The sequence below is a fragment of the Coregonus lavaretus genome (assembly GCF_964263955.1).
Source record: "Coregonus lavaretus genome assembly, chromosome: 12".
Lineage (NCBI taxonomy): Eukaryota > Metazoa > Chordata > Actinopteri > Salmoniformes > Salmonidae > Coregonus > Coregonus lavaretus.
In genome coordinates, this window is record NC_139999.1 from 59,877,845 (window position 1) to 59,905,015 (window position 27,171).

General features: G+C 45.5%; 1 protein-coding gene across 2 annotated transcripts; it reads right to left on the minus strand.

The window, feature by feature from the left end:
* Nucleotides 1-284: 284 nt before the first annotated feature.
* On the minus strand, nt 285-23,934 carry LOC311139075 (RNA-binding protein 12-like). Of its 2 annotated transcripts, XM_084173945.1 has the most exons (3): nt 23,855-23,934; nt 15,845-15,931; nt 285-3,848 (listed from the first exon to the last, which is right to left on the minus strand). In XM_084173945.1, the coding sequence occupies exon 3, from the start codon at nt 3,821-3,823 to the stop codon at nt 1,193-1,195; it is 2,631 nt and encodes an 876-aa protein (XP_084030071.1). In that variant the 5' UTR covers nt 3,824-3,848; nt 15,845-15,931; nt 23,855-23,934; the 3' UTR covers nt 285-1,192. The 2 variants fall into 2 exon arrangements, with proteins under 2 accessions (XP_084030071.1, XP_084030072.1); XM_084173946.1 differs by lacking the exon at nt 15,845-15,931 and having other exon boundaries at nt 23,855-23,924.
* Between the last annotated feature and the right edge of the window lie 3,237 nt (nt 23,935-27,171).

Genomic DNA, 27,171 nt, shown 5'->3' on the forward strand with positions numbered 1-27,171 from the left:
CTCCCCACTCCCAGACAGTCCTAGCAGAATTATTGTTTGAGAAGTTGCTCTTTGTTAAGAAGCTATTTTTGTTTATTTTTTACCATTTTAATTGAAAACAATCACAGTAAGGTACTTAATTGTTACCCAGGAATGATTTGAAAACTGTTACATTGGGCGTACATGATTTCATACCTGGAACGTTTGGTAAAATCTGTGTGCCTTCCCAAAACTATTTTATTGTTCATACAGAAATTCAGCAAGCAAGTGAAAAAGCATTGGAGAAAAATAGAATGGCTTGTAAATCTATGTCAGGAATGTCATTTTATTGACAAAAGTGTAAGCTAAACAGTATATACACTTGTGAAATAAGTTGGAACGTCCCCAAAAATATCAAACATAAAAGTGTATCTTGTTAGACAACACTACAAAACTAAGACATTCCAAATAGTATTTACATCTTTGCAAAACAGCTCATATTCAAAAAGAGTATATCGCAGTGGGAGGGTTGACAGATACAGAAAGTTCTAAAGAGCACTGCAGACCATTAAACCAAATGCAATGTTCAACATCTTTTTCTCAGAAACAAGCAGTACAATTTCTCACACAACATAGCTAGCAACAACATTGACATTTGCATTTATTAACAGTGAAAAACAGCATAGAGCAAATAAGCAAATGCTTTACCCATGACACAATGAGTGTTCTCTGTACTAACACCATGCATGGCAGCATTTGGCGAGTACCCCCTTTAGAAAATCATCACAAAGAGAATGTTAAATCTATGGAAGAAATACACGAACACAAAACGTGTCAGGGCATTTGAAAATAATACATGCTTCCAAGTGAAAGTGACATCTCAGCACAGCAATAACAGACTATCCTCTTACTCCAACCATATCATTTAGCCTTTAGAAATGAATTTCAAGGCTCTTGCTCTAAATATGATTGGACTCAAGCTACATCAACATGGCAACAGTTGGCTTTTCGCCATTTTGAAAATTCAAGCATCCCACTTTAGTTATCATATTATACATCCAATCAATATAGCAGCTTTCCATTTTATTCCTACGCTACTAACAACTTTATAACTTTGGTAAAGGAACTAAAGATGGTTGGGAGCTTAAATGCTAAATCCTAAATGCAAGTTCTTTGCATTAATGAAACCGGCTGTTTCACTTCATTATTATTGGTAGAGGGGAACATTGGAGTCTTATCCTAGGGTTATTTTCACTTTCCTAGCCCCAATAGGCCTATCATTTAAATCCAAGACAGCAGATGATGCCTCCTCGTGTGACTCAAAGGCAACCATTGCCTCGCCAGTGGGCAGGCCCTTTTCACTGAACTGCTGACAGACTGAACCAGGCAGTACTTGATACCCATAAAAGAAATCTAGGATCTCATCGACTGTTACGGTGAAAGGCATGTTTTGGATCTTTACAATGGTAGGTCCACGAGGGTTACCCGGGCCTCCGGTTGACTGCCCTCTCAGAGGGTCAGGGCCAGGGCCCAAGGCAGACTGAGGGCCCCCTTCTGATCGCCCTTGGCCACCTCCTCGGTTGTTGTTATTGTCGCCTCCAATCTTTCTAGAGCCATTGTCAAAAGGTGGCATGCCCCTAAAGCCCTCTGGCCCAAAGCCAGGTGGGCCATGGTTGCTGCCTGGTCGGAAGCTTGGGGGTGCCAGAACTGCTCCAGGCAAATGACCAGCAACCATGGGTGGGGGAATGCTAAGGGCTACATTCTCTAGACTTGCTGCAAGTGGGGGTAGAGGAGGAGGGCCCACTAGTCCATTACCTGGGACAGTAAATTGAGCAAAAGGACCACTGCCTAAATTGCCTACAGTGTTTCTGAGGAAGTTGAACTCTTCTCCTGTCATACCAGCAAAGGGGTGAGCTTCGGCTTGAACAGGATTCTGTGCCTGAGCATGGCCGTGTGCCTGGCCTTGAGAGTTCCCTTGGAATTTCTGGCCTCTCTTAACCTGTGGTGGTGGGTTTCTCTCGATTTCCTTCATCTGCTCAAAGGTGACCAAATGCACAAAAGCATCTCTGCCATTTAACTTCTGCCTGTGTAGTCTCTCAGCATTTAGCGCATCCTCCTCTGCCCTGAACTGCACAACAGCCTGACCTAGACCGTTACCACAGCTGTCAACCAGAACTTTAAGACTTTCCTCAAATACCGCAATGCCTTCTAGAAACAGACGGACATCTTTCTTTGACACATTATATGGAATATTTGAGATGTGAGCACAGTTTCTAGGGATCTTGCCTGATTCAGAGTTGTTTTTCTTATCACCACCCTGCATCCTTTGACGAATGGAATCAATCTTTTCAAACATAGCTTTCTTACTTATTGGGTGAACTTGTATGAATCGGCTTCCCATATACTGCATGTGACAGCCGAGGGCAACTTTGTAGTCCATTTCATTTTTTAACTGGACAAATCCCTCACCTGTAGCTCGGCCAGTGGGTCCATAAGCAATGTAAATGCGGTCTTCCACAATGTCCAGGTTTTTGAAAAACTCACATATCTGTTTGTTTACTGCTTCGTAGGGCAGGCCTTTCAGGTAGACACAGAACTCCTTGTTGTGAGGGGAGCGAGACCTTGCATGATCTCTGGATGACGGAGACACTGAACTCATGTTGCCGCGGCGGTGCTGGTCTTGGGGCACGTTACTGGATTTTGAGTGGGCTTGCCCTCCAACCTCGTTGCCACCACTGCTGACACTCATCCACTGCCTCTCTGTGGCCGGAGAGATGTCCACGTACCTCTGCCCTAACATTCCGCTGCTTCTTTTGAACGCCTCAAAAGTGTCCTGAGGGGAAAAGAACTTGGCCAGGGCCCTGCCGCTACTCCGGCCAATGTTGTCCCTGACCAGTCGGATGGAGTCCACCCCTAACCCACAGAAAAACTCCCTAATATCCATTTCAGTAGCTGAGAAGGGCAGGCCTTGAAGGTGGACATATAACTCATCTGAATTACCTATTGCTGCCTTCATGTGTGCCTGGAGATTTAACAGAGGGTTCATATGGCCGACAAACATGTGATTTGGGGTTCCTAGAGGCAGCCCTGAGGCCAATCCACCAGGGGGTGGGACGCCTGGGTTGAATGGCGGCATTGATCCCATGTGGGACAGACTCATGGGAAGGACAGGGGGGCCATGGGTTAAAGGTGACACAGTGGGAACAGGAGGCACAGAGGACACTGGTGGTGGAAGTGGCATGGGGGGTATGGAAGGCATGGGTGGCAGGGATGGCATGGTTGGCAAAGGGGGGATAGGTGGTGGTACAGAGTTGAGGGAAGACATGGCTGTTGTCATAGTGGATCCCATGGTGAGATTTGGGCTGCTGAAGTTGTTGCTGAAACTGGGGGGCATGTTTCCCATGCTAGCGGTGGCAAACGTGGACACATTTTTGTTGCTTATAGTTTCATGTGCAGAGGCAGCTGTGGTGACTGTGGCTGGTGTGGTGTTGCTGAACCCTTGTAAAGTGTTGGGTAAACTGCCCCTCCCACATGTGTTGACGGTGGGGCCTGGTCTGCTACCGTTTCCTGCCACTCCCTCTACATTGCCCGTTTCAAAACGCCTGCGGCTAAGCTCGATCATATTCTGCATCTCGGTCTTGCTGCTCAGCAAAAGTGACACTTTAGAACCTTTGATTGCTCCCCCTGTACGCATCATGCCAAGCCTGGCATCTTCATCTGTGGCGAAAACAATAAAAGCCTCACCATGTTCACCCCCTACAATATGCACCCCACCATCTGGGATGGTCAATCCAGAGAAGAAATGGCGAATGTCCATGGTCCCCGCCACTATCGGGAGACCCTGCAAGCGGATGACCACAGCCATGCTGCTGAGGAGAAACAACACACACCTGCAGGTGAAAAAAGGCAACCACTGTAAGACTAGAGGAAAGAGCAATGAACACACAAGACAAAAAAAGCAGGAGAGAAACCATGATTTAGAAGATGGCTTATGTTTGGATATATTCGATGAGAGTCCAATGCATCAAGAGAAATTCAAAATACATGTGCAAGTATTAGGCTCATCACCACTCTTACACAGCCATCCACACATTGCTTCATTCACCACATACATCAGCCGGCTCAAGGACATTATGTAGGCCCTAGGTCTAACAAGAAAATCTTGAATGGAGAAATGTTGCTCATAGGCCTAAATCTTGCTCATAATTATACCCAGAGAACCACACATTTCAATGCAATTTAGGCTTGGGCGGTATACCGTATAGCCACGGGATGGTTTTTCAATACCGTCAAAACAATTTCTTTGACGTTTTTTTTAACATACATTTGAATATTTGTAGCTAGTTTACCTGCAGTCAACTTGTGCAATACGTTAGGAGAAAAAGAAGATTGCGTACTTCATTTCACCGGTCACATAATTTTTCATTATGAAGCTTACCGGTAGTCCCCAGTCACGTGGTGTTTGTTTACAAGCACAGCGACGAGAGACCGGAGCCTTGTGAGTCACTCACTGTTGTTAAGCACACGCCAGGTGATCTAGTTACTGTATGGAATTCACAACTAAATGTTTGCCAGCTAGATATTGTATAAATATTAAGTTAACTGTCTAAAATGTTGTAAATGCTCTGCAGTTGTGCATTTGGTTTGCTAATTTAGTAGCTAGTTAGCTATCTGTCGGATTACAAAGGCTCAGTGGGGTTTGAAAATAGCGCCCCTTGTGTTCAGTATTACCTAATATCCCAGTATGGTACAAGGTCGGTATAAAAAGGTATGACAATCTGGATACCGCTCAAGCCTAATGCAATTATTTTCATAAAACTACAGTGCATTCGGAAAGTATTCAGACCCCATCCCTTTTTCCACATTTTGTTACGTTACAGCCTTATTCTAAATTGGAAAAAATTAAATCCTCATCAATCTACACATAATACCCATAATGACAAAGCAAAAACAGGTTTTTATTTACATAGGTATTCAGACCCTTTGCTATGAGACTCGAAATTGAGCTCAGGTGCATCCTGTTTCCATTGATCAACCTTGAGATGTTTCTACAACTTGAGTGGAGTCCACCTGTGGTAAATTCAATTGATTTGACATGATTTGAAATGGCCCGGAGAAGATGGCTGCCATTTTAAAGCCCTCTAACCAATTGTACAATTATGTGTGATTTTTTCGCGTTATTTGTAATTTATTCTGTACATAATATTTCTGCCACCGTCTCTTATGACCAAAAAGAGCTTCAGGATATCAGGACAGCGATTACTCCAATTTTTTCTTCAACGAGTCGGACGCAAAGGATATCCTACAGACACCTGACAAGGCCCAAATCCCCGTCATTAGCATTAGAAAGAGACAGAGATATCGTGGACGAAGGTCGGGGTGCCTTGTAAGGATCCGACGGCGAGCGAGTAAACTGCCTCTTCCATCAATCCTATTAGCCAATGTTCAATCATTTGAAAAGAAATTGGACGACCTAAGATTAAGGTTATCCAACCAACGGGACATCTTATGTTTCACCGAGTCGTTGCTGAACAACGACATGGAGAACATACAGCTGGCGGGATATACGCCACATCGGCAAGATAGAACGGCTGACTCCAGTAAGACAAGGGGTGGAGTTCTGTGTATATTTGTAAACAACAGCTGGTGCATAAAATCTAACACTAAGGAGGTCTCGAGGTTTTGCTCGCCTGAGGTAGAGTATCTCATGATAAGCTGTAGACCACACTATTTTTCGTAGCCGTCTATTTACCACCACAAACCGATGCTGGCACTAAGATTGCCCTCAATGAACTGTATAAGTAAACAGGAAAACGCTCATCCATAGGCAGCGCTCCTAGTGGCCGGGGACTTTAATGTAGGGAAACTTAAATCCGTTCTACCTAATTTCTACCAGCATGTTAAATGTGTAACCAGAGGAAAAAAAACTCTAGACCACCTTTACTCCACACACAGAGACGCGTAAAAAGCTCTCCCTCGCCCTCCATTTGGCAAATCTGACCATAACTCTATCCTCCTGATTCCTGCTTTTCAGGAAAAACTAAAGCAGGAAGCACCAGTGACTCGGTTAATAAGGAAGTGGTCAGATGACGCAGATGCTAAGCTACAGGACTGCTTTTCTAGCACAGATTGCAATATGTTCCGGGATTCTTCCGATAGCATTGAGGAGTACACCATATCAGTCACTGGCTTCATCAATAAGTGCATCGATGACATCGTCCCCACAGTGACCGTACGTACATACCCCAACCAGAAGCCATGGATTAAAAGCAACATCCGCACTGAGCTAAAGGGTAGAGCTGCCGCTTTCAAGGAGCGGGACTCTAACCCGGACGCTTATAAGAAATCCCGCTACGCCCACTGACGAACCATCAAACAGGCAAAGAGTCGATACAAGACTAAGATTGAATCGTACTACACCGGCTCTGACATTCGTCGGATGTGGCAGGGCTTGAAAACTATTACAGACTACAAAGGAAGCACAGCCGCAAGCTGCCCAGTGACACAAGCCTACCAAACGAGCTAAATCACTTCTATGCTCGCTTCGAGGCAAGCAACACTGAAGCATGCATGAGAGCATCAGTTGTTCCAGATGACTATGTGATCATGCTCTCCGTAGCCGATGTGAGTAAGACTTTTAAGCAGGTCAACATCCACAAGGCAGCGGGGCCAGACGGATTACCAGGATGTGTACTCCGAGCATGAACTGACCAACTGGCAAGTGTCTTCACTGACATTTTCAACATGTCCCTGACTGAGTCTGTAATACCAACATGTTTCAAGCAGACCACCAGAGTCCCTGTGCCCAAGAACAAATAGTTAAACTCTCCTTTAACATAACATAACAGTACATTCAAAAAGTAGTTAATGTCTCAACCTGCCTAAATGACTACCGACCTGTAGCACTCACGTCTGTAGCCATGAAGTGCTTTGAAAGGCTGGTCATGGCTCACATCAACAACATTATCCCAGAAACCCTAGACCCACTCCAATTTGCATACCGCCCCAACAGATCCACAGATGATGCAATCTCTATTGCACTCCACACTGCCCTTTCCCACCTGGACAAGAGGAACACCTACGTGAGAATGCTATTCACTGACTACAGCTCAGCGTTCAACACCATAGTGCCCTCAAAGCTCATCACTAAGCTAAGGACCCTGGGACTACACACCTCCCTCTGCAACTGGATTCTGGACTTCCTGACGGGCCGCCCCCAGGGCGTAAGGGTAGGTAACAACACATCTGCCACACTGATCCTCAACACAGGGGCCCCTCAGGTGTGCGTGCTCAGTCCCCTCCTGTACTCTCTGTTCACCCATGACTGCATGGCCAGGCACGACTCCAACAGCATCATTAAGTTTGCCTACAAAACAACAGTGGTGGGCCTGATCACCGACAACGATGAGACAGCCTATTGGGAGGAGGTCAGAGACCTGGCCGTGTGGTGCCAGGATAACAACCTCTCCCTCAACGTGATCAAGACAAAGGAGATGATTGTGGACTACAGGGGGGAAAAAGAGGACTGAGCACGCCCCCATTCTCATCGACGGGGCTGTAGTGGAACAGGTTGAGAGCTTCAAGTTCCTTGGTATCCACATCCCCAACAAACTATCATGGTCCAAACACACCAAGACAGTCGTGAAGAGGGCACGACAAAGCCTATTCCCCCTCAGGAGACTGAAAAGATTTGGCATGGGTCCTCAGATCCTCAAAATGTTCTACAGCTGCACCATCGAGAGCATGCTGACTGGTTGCATCACCGCCTGGTATGGCAACTGCTCGGACATCGACCGCAAGGCACTACAGAGGGTAGTGCGTACGGCCCAGTACATCACTGGGGCCAAGCTTCCTGCCATCCAGGACCTCTATACCAGGCAGTGTAAGAGGAAGGCCCTAAAAATTATCAAAGACTCCAGCAACCCTAGTCATAATGTGACGAGTACTGAGGATAAGAAGAGGCAGGACGCAGATGCAGGAATCAACAAGGTAAAGGTTTACTTCACAACGAAAGAGAATAACAAAGAGCGAGTAAACGACAAAACGCTAACAAATTACACACAACAATGACTGAACAGTTCAGGGCTATATACTGGAATTCGGGAGCCTCACTGCGGTGGCGGTCAGCTTGGTCCATCTGCCGGCGAATGGTCCTCTGGAGACGGACATGGGCGGCGTCCCAGACCTGTCCGGCCCTGCAGAACCACTCGTAGACAGCGGGCGCATCGGTCTGGCTGGGTGTCCAAGGGGCCAGGGCCGGCTGGTACACCAGGACACATTGGAAGGGAGTGAGCCCAGTGGAGGAGTGAACGAGGGAATTGTGGGCATATTCTGCCCAGGGAAGAAACCTCGGTTCAAGACGATGTCCTGTTGGAATAGGACCTCAGCAACCTAGAGAGCAGAAGGAAGACCAGTTAGTGGCAAAAGACGGCATGATTTTGAGAACTGATCTACGACCACCATGACTGTGGTGAAGCCGTCAGAACGTGGGAGGTCTGTGACCAAGGTATGACCAGGTATGACCAAGGTCGCTGAGGCACTGGTAGAGGAACTAGTTTGCCTGCCGGGGCGTTTCGAGGTGTCTTTGTTTGGGCACATACGGAACAGGAGTTGACATCAGTAGCCAAGTTGGGCCACCAGTATTTTTGTGATAGAGAATGCAGGGTGCTCGTAACACCGGAGTGCCCTGCCGTAAGGGTGGTGTGCGCCCAGATCAGCAGGCGGTCACAGACACTGGTGGGTACATACACGTGCCCCGGAGGGGCGTTGGCAGGCGCTGGGTCCTTCTGAGCCGCCAGGCGGATGTCTTCGTCCACATCCCAAACGACAGGTGCAACGATGAGATACGGGAGCAGGATAGGACCCCCCAGATCCTTCCTTTCTCCGGTATGGTGCATCCTGGAGAGTGTGTCGACTTTCACATTCTGGGATCCTGGGCGGTAGGACAGAATGAACTGAAAGCAAGTAAGAAATTGGGCCCACCTGGCTTGACGAGAGTTAATCCGATTCCCTGCTCGTATGTGCTCCAAATTCTGGTGGTCAGTAAGAATCCGGAATGGATGGACTGCGCCCTCCAGCCAGTGTCTCAATTCCTCCAGAGCAAGGACCACCACCAACAGCTTCCCGTCTCCAACTCCATAGTTCCTCTCTGTGGAGGTAAGCTTTTTAGAGAAAAAGGCACAGGGATACATTTTCTCTGGCTTACCTTGTCGCTGGGAGAGGACCACACCCACGCCCTCCTCAGATGCGTTCACTTCCAGGATGAAAGCACAAGATGGATCTGGGTGTTTTAGGATGGGCGCTGTGGTGAACCTTTCCTTCAGCCTCTTGAAGGCAGCGTCAGCCTCAGGGTTCCAGGCCAGCTTCTGAGGCCCACCCTTAAGGAGAGAGGTGAGCGGGGTGGCTATGGAGCTGAAGGACCTGATGAAACACCGGTAGAAATTGGTGAAGCCCAGGAACCTCTGTAGGCCCTTGGTGGTGGTGGAGACTGGCCATGACCTGACGGCGTCAGTCTTCTCTCTTTCCATGAACACCCCCTGAGGACTGAACTTGTATCCCAGGAAGATGGCCTGTTGGTGGAATTCGCATTTCTCCCCCTTCACCAACAGGCTGTGTTCCTGGAGGCAGAGTAGGACAGCTCTGACGCCCCTGACGTGCTCCTCGAACGTAGCCGAGTAGATCAGGATATCGTCGATGTACACCACCACCTGTCTACTCAGCATGTCTCGGAACACGTCATTGACGAAGGACTGGAACACAGAAGGTGCGTTGGCGAGGCCGTAGGGCATGACGCAGTATTCATAGTGGCCTGAGGTAGTGCTGAATGCCATCTTCCACTCGTCTCCTTCCCGGATTCGGATCAGGTTGTAGGCACTCCCCAGGTCCAACTTGGTAAAGTACCGGGCCCCTCGTAGCTGCTCGATGGCCGACGTAACCAGAGGGAGGGGGTACCGGTACTTGGTGGTGACTGCGTTCAGCCCCCGTAGTCAATGCACGGCCTCAGTCCGTCTTTTTTGGCCACGAAGAAGAAGCTGGCGGAGGAAAGAGAGGTAGAGCGTCTGATGAACCCCTGTTTCAGGGACTCCGCCACATACTTCTCCATGGCCTCAGTCTCCGCCATGGAAAGGGAGTAAATGAGACTCTTCGGGGGGTGTTGTCCCTCCAGCAGGTCAATGGCGCAGTCCCAGGGCCTGTGAGGAGGGAGACACTTAGCCTTTGATGAAGACAAGAAATCAGAGAGATCTGCGCACTCATGTAGAATGTTGGGCTGTAGGGCGGACTCCGGACTCTCCACTGACGTGGAACAAAAAACCACCGGCAGGCAGGTCTTCCGGCATGAGGTGGACCAGGCTATGATCCTCTTGGTGATCCAATTGATGGCGGGGTTGTGTAGTCTGACCCAGGGCAATCACAAGACGATCCGGTGAAGGGGTGACGTGACGATGTGGAATGACAGCTCCTCGTGGTGCTCCGGTAGTGTGGGAATGGTGATGGGGAGAGTGACGTGCGTAATGGTGCCTGATCCAAGTGGTTTATTGTCCAGCGAGGTGACATGTAGCGGAGAAGGCAGTGGCACGGTGGCAACCCCCATTCAGAGATCAGCTCCCTATCTACAGTGAGGGAAAAAAGTATTGGATCCCCTGCTGATTTTGTATGTTTGCCCACTGACAAAGACATGATCAGTCTATAATTTTAATGGTAGCTTTATTTGAACAGTGAGACAGAATAACAACTAAAAAATCCAGAAAAATGCATATATGCACATTTATTTGCATTTTAATGAGGGAAATAAGTATTTGACCCCTCTGCAAAACATTACTTAGTACTTGGTGGCAAAACCCTTGTTGGCAATCACAGAGGTAAGACGTTTCTTGTAGTTGGCCACCAGGTTTGCACACATCTCAGGAGGGATTTTGTCCCACTCCTCTTTGCAGATATTCTCCAAGTCATTAAGGTTTCGAGGCTGACGTTTGGCAACTCGAACCTTCAGCTCCCTCCACAGATTTTCTATGGGATTAAGGTCTGGAGACTGGCTAGGCCACTCCAGGACCTTAATGTGCTTCTTCTTGAGCCACTCTGTGTTTTGGGTCATTGTCATGCTGGAATACCCATCCACTACCCATTTTCAATGCCCTGGCTGAGGGAAGGAGGTTCTCACCCAAGATTTGACGGTACATGGCCCCGTCCATCGTCCCTTTGATGCGGTGAAGTTGTCCTGTCCCCTTAGCAGAAAAACACCCCCAAAGCATAATGTTTCCACCTCCATGTTTGACGGTGGGGATGGTGTTCTTGGGGTCATAGGCAGCATTCCTCCTCCTCCAAACACGGCGAGTTGAGTTGATGCCAAAGAGCTCGATTTTGGTCTCATCTGACCACAACACTTTCACCCAGTTCTCCTCTGAATCATTCAGATGTTCATTGGCAAACTTCAAACAGACCTTGCGGGCGCTGCAGGATTTCAGTCCTTCATGGCGTAGTGTTTTACCAATTGTTTTCTTGGTGACTATGGTCACAGCTGCCTTGAGATCATTGACAAGATCCTCCCGTGTAGTTCTGGGCTGATTCCTCACCGTTCTCATGATCATTGCAACTCCACGAGGTGAGATCTTGCATGGAGCCCCAGGCCGAGGGAGATTGACAGTTATTTTGTGTTTCTTCCATTTGCGAAAAATCGCACCAACTGTTGTCACTTTCTCACCAAGCTGCTTGGCGATGGTCTTGTAGCCCATTCCAGCCTTGTGTAGGTCTACAATCTTGTCCCTGACATCATTGGAGAGCTCTTTGGTCTTGGCCATGGTGGAGAGTTTGGAATCTGATTGATTGATTGCTTCTGTGGACAGGTGTATTTTATACAGGTAACAAACTGAGATTAGGAGCACTCCCTTTAAGAGTGTGCTCCTAATCTCAGCTCGTTACCTGTATAAAAGACACCTGGGAGCCAGAAATCTTTCTGATTGAGAGGGGGTCAAATACTTATTTCCCTCATTAAAATGCAAATCAATTTATAACATTTTTGACATGCGTTCTTCTGGATTTTGTTCTTGTTATTCTGTCTCTCACTGTTCAAATAAACCTACCATTAAAATTATAGACTGATAATTTCTTTGTCAGTGGGCAAACGTACAAAATCAGCAGGGGATCAAATACTTTTTTCCCTCACTGTATAAGGTTCCCCGCTGATCTGGAATCTATCATTGCAGTGGAAATGGAAGAGAAAGAATAACCAGTCACCGTTATGGGAACTAAAAACAATGTTTTTGTGATAGGAGATGACCTAACACTCACGAAGCGGCGACGGGATTCATACCGCCTAGATAGGGAGCCGCCAGGAGACCTGTGGTCCATGGTGGTGTAGGGGGTGCTGCCCACCTCCATGGGTGAGGACTCGGAAGCAGGGTGGCTTCCATAGCTCAGATGGGGTGAGCGTCGAGGCTCCAGGAGGTGTTGGGAACGCCGTCGGTCTCTCAACATGTCGTCAAGATGGATGGACGTGGCGGTGAGGGTATCAAGGTCCATCTCGTCGTCCCAACATGCGAGTTCCATCTTGATGTCCTCCCGTAAGCCCCTCCTGAAGGCCGTGCGCAGAGCACGCTCATTCCAGCCGGAAGACGCTGCCACCGTGCGAAAGCTCAGAGCGTACTCGGACGCGGGCCCCTCTCCCTGTTGTAGCTGGAGGAGACGCTCACCCCCGTCCTTTCCCTCCGTGGGATGATCAAACACTGCCCTGAACCGAGCGAGGAAGGTGGAGCAGGGAAGCGCTGCGGCCTCACCCCCTTCCCAGACTGCCGTGGCCCAATCCAGCGCCTTCCCTTTAAGTAGCAAAATCACCAGCACTATCCTGGCTTGGTCAGATGGATATGCCCCAGGCTGACACGCCAGATAAAGGGAAACCTGTAGCAGGAAGCCGCTACATTTAGTAGTAGTTTTACCGTCATAGCGCTCTGGTAGGGCGAGGGGTCCCTCAGAAGTTGGTGATAGCACGGGAACAGGTGGACTGGGTGCACTCGCCGCTCCCTGAGGTGGAACCGGAGCGCTGGGCAGATTATGCAGAGTTTGGAGCACTTCCTGCATGGCGGCGTTCAACTGGGCAAGCTGCTGCTGGTGCTGGTCGAGGCACTGGGGAACTCCAGGAGCATTACCTGCTGCATACATTTTCGTGATAGGTGTGTAATTATTATTATTTATGCATAGTCACTTTAACTCTACCCCACATGTACATATTACCTCAACTAACCGGTGCCCCCGCACATTGACTCGGTATGAAAAATGTATGCACTCACTAATTGGAAGTCGCTCTGGATAAGAGCATCTGCTAAATCATTTTTTTAAATAATGTACCGGTACCCCCTGTATATAGCCTCCCTACTGTTATCTTATTTTACTGCTGCTCTTTAATTATTAGCTATTTTAAAATGTTTTACTTAACAAGTTTTTTTAAACTGCATTGTTGGTTAAGGGCTTGTAAGTAAGCATTTCACTGTAATGTCTACACCTGTTGTATTCGGTGCATGTGGCAAATAAAATTTGATTTGATTTGGAAAGGCACACACCTGTCTATATAAGGTCCCACAGTTGACAGTGCATGTCAGAGCAAAAACCAAGCCATGAGGTCTAAGGAATTGTCCGTAGAGCTCCGAGACAGGATTGTGTCAAGGCACAGATCTGGGGAGGGTTCCAAAAAATATCTGCAGCATTGAAGGTCCCCAAGAACACAGTGGCCTCCATCATTCTTAAATGAGCTGGCCGCCCGGCCAAACTGAGCAATCGGGGGAGAAGGGCCTTGGTCAGGGAAGTGACCAAGAACCCAATGGTCACTCTGACAGAGCTCCAGAGTTCCTTGGTGGAGATGGGAGAACCTTCCAGAAAAACAACCATCTCTGCAGCACTCCACCAATCAAACCTTTATGGTAGAGTGGCCAGACGGAAGCCACTCCTCAGTAAATGGCACATTACAGCCCGCTTGGAGTTAGCCAAAAGGCACCTAAAGGACTCTTGAGAAACAAGATTCTCTGGTCTGATGAAACCAATATTGAACTCTTTGGCCTGAATGCCAAGTGTCACGTCTGGATGAAACCTGGCACCATCCCTATGGTGAAGCATGGTGGTTTTTCAGCGGCAGGGACTGGGAGACTAGTCAGGATCAAGGGAAAGATGAACGGAGCAAAGTACAGAGAGATCCTTGATGAAGACCTGCTCCAGAGCACTCAGGACCTCAGACTGGGGCGAAGGTTCACCTTCCAACAGGACAACAACCCTAAGCACACAGCCAAGACAACGCAGGAGTGGCTTCGGGACAAGGCTCTGAATGTCCTTGAGTGCCAGAGCCCGGACTTGAACCCGATCGAACATCTCTGGAGAGACCTGCAAATAGCTGTGCAGCGACGCTCCCCATCCCACCTGACAGAGCTTGAGAGGATCTGCAGAGAAGAATGGGAGAAACTCCCCAAATACAGGTGTGCCAAGCTTGTAGTGTCATACCCAAGAAGACTCGAGGCTGTAATCGCTGCCAAAGGTGCTTCAACAAAGTTTGGAGTAAAGGGTCTGAATGCTTATGTAAATGTTATAAAAGTTTTTTTTATTTTTATAAAGTTGCAAAAATTGCTAAAAACCAGTTTTTGCTTCGTCATTATGGGGTATTGTGTGTAGATTGATGAGGAAAAAATAGAATTTAATTAATAGAATAAGGCTGTAACATAATTGTTTTTAGGAAAAGTCAAGGTGTCTAAATACTTTCCGAATGCACTGTTAAAACAACTTCCAATTGATCAATCTGATGCATCATTAGGCCCATGTCCAATACATTTCAGGTGGAAGAAGGCGCATGAATTTAAAAGGTTGAGTAAGTCGTTTTAGAAGTTTACAGGGTGCATTACTTACCAACAACAGCTGCAAATCCTAATAAAACTAAAACACATTTTGAAATAGACTTTCCTTGCTTTATTTGACTACGCCATCTTGAATCTAGATAATATGTTTTGGTTCAGAGTGCAGAATCTATTAAGGGGGGGGGAGTCCCGGAGGGTTGGGAGGCAATGTCGGGATAGCGTGACAAATTCGCATGATTCTATGCTAGATTCAGAACAAACAATTAGCACGACAGCTAAAATGGCTTTGAGAAAATCTGATCTCAGCTAATATGGAGAAGTATCTAACAAAAATAACTACATTCTGGCATTCACAAATTATAAACTATTTACATTCAATGTAAATGTGGGTACATTTGTGGACTAAAATCTTACTTACTAAACGTTTTAAAATATAAATGTGACAATATGTTATAATTGCAATGCAGTATCCCTAAGCTATTGGATGACACGGTCATCTCAGTAGCAACTGGTAAACATAAACAAATGCATTTATGAATCATTTAAAATTCTGAGAGGACCAGACACAAATTAGGCCATGTATTATCGCGACACCAACAACATTAAAACACTAAAGGTGCAAGACAATTAGCCTATGCGTAGACTCAAGTCTCAAGCATTGTTCAGAGCAGGTGTTGGCCAAAACAGCGTATTAAAAAGCAAGTAGAAAGAATGTGGTCAACAGAAGGAGGTCAGGTCATGAAGTGGAGACATTGACTTGGGGCTTGTGGATAATGTGGTATCTTACCAAAGAAAGCCACCAACATACCATGATCTCCCTCTAAACCACTCATACCTTGGTAGGTCATTCTCAGCTCTCCTCACCTTCAGAGGTTTCCAAAATAGAGAACACTATCTCAAAAGGGACACTAGCCCAAAAGGGAATCAATAAGGTCAATGAATATAGCCTAACAAAGCTAATAATTACTGGTAAAAACCATAAAGAGCCCACAGGAGGTTGTGAGGGTTGGACTGGAAGTCAGTTGAATTAGACTATGTTCAGGACATATTCACAAGCTTACCTGTAATAATAAGTGGTGCTTCGTTAAAACTGTGGCACAGGATATCCAAGCCAATCCTGACAGCAAGCAATTTAAATCAATTCTACACTGTAACAAAAGAATAGGAAATGGAAGCAAAAACATGAGCAAACAGCAGGCAAATGTAGGCATCCTTAGTGAACAGTACAACACACTCTTGATTCAGCCCCATATCAGCTTTTGTTTTGCAACAGGAGAAATGCAGTAAATTGGCATCAACAATAAGAGCACAAAGTCTTTGAAATGGCTGCCTCGCCAAAAAGCCATACACTTAATAATTCATATATTTCACAAAGATTATGCATCTCATAATTTCTCATGTTGACATTAAAAATGAAAATACATTTCATTCATCACAGAAATCCATAAGAGCGAATTAAACTTGCATGCCATTGAACAACTTGAGCAGTGAAATACAAGATTCCCTCAATAGCTTATACTTTCTATTTTCTAAAGTGTTCTATGTAAAATGATCTAAATGATATGGTCTACAAACGTAAATAAGGTATAGTAATATGGTAGTGGACCAGTCAGTTGGAGGACTAATTCTCATCTCCCACCAAACACATCATCTGATCATGATTATCAGAGACTCTGAAGCCTAATACTTGAACATACTATGGACAAACCTAAATCAGGTCTGCTGCGTCATCAGTCTCGCACTGAGGATTGTATTCAGACCCTACCCCATGAAAAACATAAGCCTGGGCCTACACTAAAATCTAGCCTCGCATATTCCTTATTTTTTATGCAAAATGCTAGAGAAAAAAACAACCACCTGCAGATGTGTGAACTCAAAGCTTCAGCACATTACAATATCTCACTTGTGTGGGAATCTATCCACCAAAAATACAGGGGAAAATTGTCACTCCTGTGAGAGCACCAACAACCTGGTCCACATCAGCAACAATGGACAATAAGTGAGGTCATCAACTGTGGTTGTCCCACCTAGCCATCTTAAAGTGGCAATCCACAGTTGAAACAATAACAAAGCAGCACCTCGCCTCTATTTTGGGAAAAGGCTGAGGAAAGGGCCTGGAGAAATGTAACCTGAAAATAGCTGTGCAGCGACGCTCCCCATCCAACCTGACAGAGCTTGAGAGGATCTTAAGAGAAGAATAAGAGAAACTCCCCAAATACAGGTAATGCCAAGCTTGTAGCGTCATACCCAAGAACACTCGAGGCTGTAATCGCTGCCAAAGGTGCTTCAACAAAGTACTGAGTAAAGGGTCTGAATACTTATCTAAATGTGATATTTCTGTGTTTTATTTTTAATAAATTAGCAAACATTTCTCAAAACCTGTTTTTGCTTTGTCATTATGGGGTATTGTGTGTAGATTGATGAGGGGGAAAAACGGTTTAATCAATTTTAGATAAAGGCTGTAACGTAACAAAATGTGGAAAAGGTCAAGGGGTCTGAATACTTTCCGAATACACTGTACATATGAAATGAATAAAGCAGTATGTAAACATTATTAAAGTGACTAGTGTTACATTATTAAAGTGATCAGTGATTCCATGTCTACAGTGAGGGAAAAAAAGTATTTGATCCCCTGCTGATTTTGTACGTTTGCCCACTGACAAAGAAATGATCAGTCTATAATTTTAATGGTAGGTTTATTTGAACAGTGAGAGACAGAATAACAACAACAAAATCCAAAAAAACGCATATCAAAAATGTTATAAATTGATTTGCATTTTAATGAGGGAAATAAGTATTTGACCCCTCTGCAAAACAGGACTTAGTACTTGGTGGCAAAACCCTTGTTGGCAATCACAAAGGTCAGACGTTTCTTGTAGTTGGCCACCAGGTTTGCACACATCACAGGAGGGATTTTGTCCCACTCCTCTTTGCAGATCTTCTCCAAGTCATTAAAGTTTCAAGGCTAACGTTTGGCAACTCGAACCTTCAGCTCCCTCCACAGATTTTCTATGGGATTAAGGTCTGGAGACTGGCTAGGCCACTCCAGGACCTTAATGTGCTTCTTCTTGAGCCACTCCTTTGTTACCTTGGCCGTGTGTTTTGGGTCATTGTCATGCTGGAATACCCATCCACAACCCATTTTCAATGCCCTGGCTGAGGGAAGGAGGTTCTCAACCAAGATTTGACGGTACATGGCCCCGTCCATCGTCCCTTTGATGCGGTGAAGTTGTCCTTTCCCCTTAGCAGAAAAACACCCCCAAAGCATAATGTTTCCACCTCCTCTGAATCATTCAGATGTTCAAAGGCAAACTTCAGACGGCCCTGTATATGTGCTTTCTTGAGCAGGGGGACCTTGCAGGCGCTGCAGGATTTCAGTCCTTCACGGTGTAGTGTGTTACCAATTGTTTTCTTGGTGACTATGGTCCCAGCTGCCTTGAGATCATTGACAAGATCCTCCCGTGTAGTTCTGGGCTGATTTCTCACCGTTCTCATGATCATTGCAACTCCACGAGGTGAGATCTTACATGGAGCCCCAAGCCGAGGGAGATTGACAGTTATTTTGTGTTTCTTCCATTTGCGAATAATCGCACCAACTGTTGTCACCTTCTCACCAAGCTGCTTGGCGATGGTCTTGTAGCCCATTCCAGCCTTGTGTAGGTCTACAATCTTGTCCCTGACATCCTTGGAGAGCTCTTCGGTCTTGGCCATGGAGGAGAGTTTGGAATCTGATTGATTGATTGCTTCTGTGGACAGGTGTCTTTTATACAGGTAACAAACTGAGATTAGGAGCACTCCCTTTAAGAGTGTGCTCCTAATCTCAGCTCGTTACCTGTATAAAAGACACCTGGGAGACAGAAATCTTTCTGATTGAGAGGGGTCAAATACTTATTTCCCTCATTAAAATGCAAATCAATTTATAATTTTTTGAAATGCGTTTTTCTGGATTTTGTTGTTGTTATTCTGTCTCTCACTGTTCAAATAAACCTACCATTAAAATTATAGACTGATCATTTCTTTGTCAGTGGGCAAACGTACAATATCAGCAGGGGATCAAATACTTTTTCCCCTCACTGTATAGGGCAGCAGCCTCTAAGGTGAAGGGTTGAGTAACCGGGTGGTAGCCGGCTGGTGAAGGCTATTTAAGTCTGATGGCCTTGAGATAGAAGCTGTTTTTCAGTCTCGCGGTCCCAGCTTTGATGCACCTGTACTGACCTCGCCTTCTGGATGATAGTGGGGTGAACAGGCCGTGGCTCGTGTGGTCCTTGATGATCTTTTTAGCCTTCCTGTGACATCAGGTGCTGTAGGTGTCCTGGAGGGCAGGCAGTGTGCCCCCGGTGATGTGTTGTTGGGCAGACCGGACCACCCACTGGAACGTCCTGCGATTGCGGGCGGTTATACAGTCCGACAGGATGCCTTCAACTGTGCATCGGTAAAAGATTGTGAGGAACTTAGCGGCCTAGACTAATTTCTTCAGCCTCCTGAGGTTGAAGAGGCGCAGTTTCGCCTTCTTCACCACACTGTCTGTGTGGGTGGACCATTTCAGATTGTCAGTGATGTGTACTCCGAGGAACTTAAAGCTTTTCACCTTCTTCACTGCAGTCCGTTCAATGTGGATAGGGGCGTGCTCCCTCTGCTGTCTTCTGAAGTCCACGATCAGCTCCTTCATTTTATTAGCGTAGAGGTTATTTACCTGGCACCACTCTGCCAGGGCCCTCACCTCCCTGTAGGCTGTCTCGTCATTGTTGGTAATCAGGCCTACTACTGTTGTGTCACCTGCAAACTTGATGATTGAGTTGGAGGCGTGCGTGGCCACGCAGTCATGGGTTGAGCACGCACCCTTGTGGGGCCCCTGTGTTGAGCATCAGCAAAGTTGTTGTTTCCTACCTTCACCACCTGGGGGCGGCCCGTCAGGAAGTCCAGGACCCAGTTGCACAGGGCTGGGTGCAGACCCAGGGCCCCGAGCTTAATGATGAGCTTGAAGGGTACTATGGTATAGGTATTCCTCTTCTCCAGATGGGATAGGGCAGTGTGCAGTGCGATGGCGATTGCATCGTCTGTGGATCTATTGGGGCGGTATGCAAATTTAAGTGGGTCTAGGTTGTCAGGTAAGGTGGAGGTGATATGATCCTTACCTAGCCTTTCAAAGCACTTCATGATGACAGAAGTGAGAGCTACGGGGCGATAGTCATTTAGTTCAGTTACCTTTGCTTTCTTGGGTACAGGAACAATGGTGGACATCTTGAAGCAAGTGGCGACAGCAGACTGGGATAGGGAGAGATTGAATATGTCCGTAAACACTCCAGCCAGCTGGTCTGCGCATGATCTGAGGGCTCGGATAGGGATGCCATCTGGGCCGGCAGCCTTGCGAGGGTTAACACGCTTAAATGTCTTACTCATGTCGGTCACAGAGAAAGAGAGCCCGGTGGCACTGTGTTATCCTCAAATAGGTCGAAGAAGGTGTTTAGCTTGTCTGGGAGCAAGACTTCGGTGTCAGCTTCGTGGCTGGTTTTCCCTTTGTAATACGTGATTGTCTGTCGACCCTGCCATCTACGTCTCGTGTCTGACCCATTGAATTGCGACTGCACTTTGTCTCTGTACTGACGTTTTGCCTGTTTGCTTGCCTTACAGAGGGAATAACTACACTGTTTGTATTCAACCACATTCCCAGTCACCTTGCTGTGGTTAAATGTGGTGGTTCGCGCTTTCAGTTCTGCACGAATGCTGCCATCTATCCACCGTTTTTGGTTTGGGTTGGTTTTAATAGTCACAGTGGGAACAACATCCCCTATAGGAAGGGAGGAGCAGGATGGAGTCGTGATCTGATTTGCCGAAGGGGCCATCCCAGAAGAGGAAGTAACAATGGTTGAGAGTTTTTGATGTGCGAGTACTACAGGCAATGTGTTGATAGAACAATGTGTTGATCGGTTATAGTCACAGCCTCGGGATATGTGGTTTCCAGTGTAGTTCCTTGAGGGCCGTCATGGTATCGGCTTGAGGGGGAATCTACACGGCTGTGACTATAACATTTACATTTACATTTTAGTCATTTAGCAGACGCTCTTATCCAGAGCGACTTACAGTTAGTGAATACATATTTTTTTTATACTGGCCCCCCGTGGGAATCGAACCCACAACCCTGGCGTTGCAAACGCCATGCTCTATCAACTGAGCTACATCCCTGCCGGCCATTCCCTCCCCTACCCTGGACGACGCTGGGCCAATTGTGCGCCGCCCATGAGTCTCCCGGTCGCGGCCGGCTGCGACAGAGCCTGGATTCGAACCAGGATCTAGTGGCACAGTTAGCACTGCGATGCAGTGCCTTAGACCACTGCGCCACTCAGGAGGTATAACCGAATATACTTTTCTTGGGAGGTAATAGGGTCTGCATTTGATTGTGAGGTATTCTAGGTCAAGTGAAGAAAAGGACTTGAGTTCTTGTACGTTATCACAATCACATTATGAGTAGTTAATCATGAAACATACATCACCGCCTTTCTTCTTCTTCACAGAGAGTTCTTTATTCCTGTCTGCGTGATGTACTAAGAACCCAGCTGGCTGTATGTACGGGGACAGTATATCCGGAGAGAGCCATGATTCCGTAAAACAAGAGTATGTTGCAGTCCCTGATGTCTCTCAGAAAGGAGATCCTCACCCTGAGCTCGTTTATTTTATATTCCAGGGACTGAACATTAGCGAGTAATATACTCGGAAGCGGTGGATGGTGTGCCTCCCGAGTCGGACTACAAATCCACTCTGAATACCTCTCCTCTTCTTGGAGCAGCCTCTGGGATAAGTTCAGTTGCCCTGGGGGGTACGAACAAAGGATCCAATTCGGGAAAGTCATATTTCTGGTCGTAATGCTGGTGAGTTACCGCTGCTCTGATATCAAAAAGTTATTTCTGGCTGTATGTAAGAACACAAAAAAACATTCTGGGCTAATAATGTACGAAAAAACTCAATACTGGAAAGTTGCTTAGGAGCTAGAAGCAGAGCTGCCATGTCTGTCTGCGCCATCTTTATATACAATGGTGCCACTGGACTCTCAGCTCAACCGCTGGAGTCGCTATGGAGTGAATTTGGGGGGTGAATGTAGCAGATGGGGATCTGTGAAACTCACTCATCAGCCCCTTGTGCAATTGAAGAAGGCCTTTTTCAACAGTGCAGTGGGTTGGAAAACTTCAGGAGGGCAGTCACGAGTGTTTGCGAGGCAGAGGTCCTGAGTTCGAGTCTCGGTATGAGCTGAATCAGGGGGAAGCGGTACTCAATAAGAAAGCAGCATATCGTCCTTTACACAAACTTCCTGAACTTATCCCTATAGGCTTTAGCCAAGTGGGCTAACACAGTCTTGTGACATGCAGGAGACCTGGTTCGAACCCAGTCAGTCACAAGATTAAATATGGAGTGGAAAGGCTATCTACATTTTTTTTGTGACATTCCCTTCTATAATGTCCTGGCGAGGCCTGTGGTCATCATGCCACATTAGCTTCAGAAAGGGCCAGAAGCTTTTGTTTACCATAGACAGTTTGATTCTATATGTGCTCCTCTACCTTTCCTGGCTGGCAAAGTACCAGGATGTTGTCTCTGGTTTTGAATCTGAATTTAGAGAACTGAATTTGAAAACTGAATCGGAATGCATCCGAGAAGATTAATATATTAAACTTTTATCAACTTTAACTGATTGTTTGTAAACTTGATACAGACAATGAATGTAATATCTACCATATTGAAACTTAATATATAAAATAAAATAAAATAAAAATCAATATTTAATTTGAATATTCAATTAAATTGAAATCACATTTTAAAACTGAATGCAATATTCATTCAATTCAGTTTCAAATCATGAAATAGAAGTTCAATTTATGAATTCAATGATTCAATTTGTGCATTACAAATTAAAACATTACATTCAAATTCAATATCCTAATACAAAATTTTAAATATGCAATTCAAATACAATTTCTGTCGCTCCATAAGGGACCTACTTGAATTTGTCCAATATAAACTTATTTTAGTTGCAAAACCGTTTGGACTAATGGTTACACCATTGTATTCATTACGCCAATTCCGTTGTAAAACGTTTCCAACAGAAACCGTTTCCAATGAAAACGACTTTCTATTGGACACATTCAGGTAGGTCCCTCCCCGTTTCGTTTCCTCTGTTTGTTTCCGTTTGGATCTTAAACTGTGAACGGTTTCCGTTGCAAGGCGTAATGAATACACCCCTGGACTGCTCTATCCATGGTTGTTGTACCCCAATCCCTGCACACATGGGGAAGTTGATGAAATAGCAATGGAATTGCATGCGCACGAAACGCTGTCAACATGAACGAGACTTCATTGTAAAACACATTTGCCAGTAACGTAACTAAAAGCTCAGTCTGTCACAGTACAAAGCAGTTGCCAAATCTGAAGGGCTGCAGGAAGACAGCAAATTCTGCAAGGCCACAGTTAGACCGCAGAAAAATTATATCCAGTCATTTCTCATTACTTTTGCCATTATCCATTTGGCTGTGCACCACATTTTACTTGAGCAAGGGCGTCATGCTAGCTAGCTAGTTGGATTGATGTTAAGAGCAGACAGCCAAGATGGCGCTGGTTCTGCAATGAGAACCCATTCTCCGACCTAAAAGCTAGCTAGTTAATTAGCAAGATGGGTAGCTAGCTAGCATAATTTGCTAAAGACGGAAAAATTGCCCTTCAACGTAGTTCTTCAGACTAGTAGCTACCTAGCGAAACAACACGAGAACAGCAAACCCAAATGTTTAGCTAGCTCGTTCCCAAAACATTTCTAAAGCTCAGGAAAAGCCTAACGCAAGTAATACTAGAGTGAAATAGCCTGTTGTTCGCTGAACACATAGCTAGCTAACGTTACCCCATTAGGGCAGGCCGACCAGCTCAAATGCCACCCCCCCAAAGAAATATATAGCTAGCTAGCCATTCTAGCTGACGCTATCGTCACCCCATGTCTGACTGCAGGTTTGTATTTTCACTAATCTATAACAAGCATTTCAATATTACGGTCTCTGTACTTGCATTTGTCTGCTGTGTTTTTATTTGGTCCTTACCGAAATATCTGTTTACAGATCTTTATTTTATGGTGCGTCCTCTCCACCCTCTTCACTCGCTCTTCTCTCTCTGCTCGTGTAGATTTTTTTATAAAAAATAAATGGACACTACAATATTCAATTCAGGCAAGAACACATATTACAAAAACCACCGTACACAAAATTCTAAATCAAATAAAAAGATGACATCACATTACATCATACATAAAATATTGCATTATAATATTCTACAGTACAGATACTTCTGTTACTATGTAATTTGAGGGAATGTACATATATAGAATTTACTCATTAGTATTGAAATTAACAATAATCTAGCTTCTTATCAATGTTACGAAAATAAATGTAAAACATGTTTTTGCTCAAGGTAAAGTTAAAACAGATTTATTTGAGAAATATATAAGATCATCCCAGAATTTGGATATTACATTGAAAAAATAACTTCTAAATAGAGGCGTTTGTTGGATATACACTGAGTGTACAAAACATTAGGAACACCATCCTAATATTGAGTTGCACCCCTTTTACCCTCAAACACCTCAATTCGTCAGGCATGGACTCTACAAGGTGTCGAAAGCATTCCACAGGGATGCTGGCCCATGTTGACTCCAATGCTTCCCACAGTTGTGTGAAGTTGGCTGGATGTCCTTTGGGTGGTGGACCATTCTTGATACACACAGGAAACTGTTGAGCGTGAAAATCCAACAGTGTTGCAGTTCTTGACACACTCAAACCGGTGCGCCTGGCACCTACCACCATACCCCATTCAAAGGCACCTAAATATTTTGTCTTGCCCATTCACCCTCTGAATGGCACACATACACAATCCATGTCTTCTTCTAGATTGGGTTTGGCGGACCACATCCAACTTTTAAGGTGCATACTCCGTCACCTTCTGTACTGGAGTGTGAGGCCAGTCACGGCCTACCTACATTAAATTCTCTTCATTAGTCCTGTTCCTCTAAGAAAGTAAAATAGAGCCCTAGACACCACTTCCTTCCCCTTTCCTCCACCCACCCACCCACCACACCACCCAAACCCCAACCCCGTCCAGCCTCTAACAGTTTCACACAGTCTCTCCACATCTACGTCATACAGTTCACAAAATATCAACACATGCTCCTCCGTTTCCTCCACTAAACACTCATTACAGACCTGTTTCATGTCTCCCTATCATCCACGTGGCTTTCAAACCTGTGTTCCCAAACTTCCTCTCCTACATCCCATACTCCACACCTCTTCCTTTACAGACCGGTGCAAGCAATACAATTGCCTCCCCTTACTACTAGCATCCCACTCCCTTTACCAAAGATCGAGCCCTTTTGCCGGGATCAAGGAATTGACGTCCCTGCGGCCCAGCGGGACCTGAATATCTACCCCCTCTCTCCTCACAGCACTCTTAGCCACCACATCGGCCTTCTCATTACCCTCCAGACCCACATGGGCGGGAACCCAGCAAAAGTTTACCACCACTCCCATCCTCTCCAATCCCATTAACAGCACCATCATCTCCCCTATCCAACCTGCCCGTCCGTCTTCACACTACTCAACACTGCAGCCGAATCAGAGCAGATCAACACTCTGAGTGGTTTCACCTCCTCCACCCATCTCAAATCATGGCCATCAACTCGGCCGCATTCACTGACACATAATACATACTCTTGACATTGAAATCTGGAATATACACCCCCACCCTACCACTGACTGCATCCTTTGAACCATCTGTATATATACTTATAAATGAATAAAACAGATTATATATCAATCCATGTCTCAAGGCTTAAAAATCCTTCTTTAACCCGTCTCCTCCCCTTCATCTACACTGATAGAAGAGGATTTAACATGTGACATCAATAAGGGATCATAGCTTTCACCTGGATTCACCTGGACAGTCTATGCCATGGAAAGAGCAGGTGTTCCTAATGTTTTGTACACTGTGTATATTATTTAGCACCTTCTAATGGACCTCTCTAGCCTTGTTTGGTATACAAAACCTGTAAGGCATTAACCATGCTTTTTTCCAATCTATGTCTTCAATACTGAGTTCCAATAAAACTTCCCTGTTGGGGTGACTCTCTTTTTACAATGAAACACCTCTCTTAATTGTTTGTTACCACATCTTGGATCATATTTTATTTATTATAAATATCCATTCCTCCAACTAAACATTCATGGTCAAGTCTCAGAATCTCAGTAGATCCTATATGGCTTCTCATTAGGCGAATAAGTCCATTGGGGATCGCGTTGATCACAGCACCAAATTATGTATTTATAATGGCAGTGGGAAGTCATATTTAGTAATGAAATTGTTACAGTTTAAGTCGGAAGTTTACATACACCTTAGCCAAATACATTTAAACCCAGTTTTTCACAATTCCTGACATTTAATCCTAGTAAAAAGTTCCTGTCTTAGGTCAGTTAGGATCACCACTTTATTTTAAGAATGTGAAATGTCAGAATAATAGTAGAGAGAATGATTTATTTCAGCTTTTATTTCTTTCATCACATTCCCAGTGGGTCAGAAGTTTATATACACTCAATTAGTATTTGGTAGCATTGCCTTTAAATTGTTTAACTTGGGTCAAACGTTTCGGGTAGCCTTCCACATGCTTCCCACAATGATTTGGCTGAATTTTGGCCCATTCCTCCTGACAGAGCTGGTGTAACTGAGTCAGGTTTGTAGGCCTCCTTGCTCGCACACGCTTTTTCAGTTCTGCCCACTAATTTTCTATAGGATTGAGGTCAGGGCTTTGTGATGGCCACTCCAATACCTTGACTTTGTTGTCCTTAAGCCATTTTGCCACAACTTTGGAAGTATGCTTGGGGTCATGTCCATTTGGAAGACACATTTGCGACCAAGCTTTAACTTCCTGACTGATGTCTTGAGATGTTGCTTTAATATATCCACATAATTCTCCTTCCTCATGATGCCATCTATTTTGTGAAGTGCACCAGTCCCTCCTGCAGCAAAGCACCCCCACAGCATTATGCTGCCACCCCTGTGCTTCACGCTTGGGATGGTGTTCTTCGGCTTGCAAGCAGCCCCCTTTTTCCTCCAAACATAACGATGGTCATTATGGCCAAACAGTTGTATTTTTGTTTCATCAGACCAGAGGACATTTCTCCAAAAAGTAAGATCTCCCCATGTGCAGTTACAAACCGTAGTCTGGCCTTTTTATGGCGGTTTTGGAGCAGTGGCTTCTTCCTTGCTGAGCGGCCTTTCAGGTTATGTTGATATAGGACTCGTTTTACTGTGGATATAGATACTTTTGTACCTGATTCCTCCAGCATCTTTACAAGGTCCTTTGCTGTTGTTC

What these genes read in the sequence shown, in the direction of transcription:
- LOC311139075 (XM_084173945.1), bottom strand. Translation starts at nt 3,823, where the DNA reads ATGGCTGTGGTCATCCGCTTGCAGGGTCTCCCGATAGTGGCGGGGACC.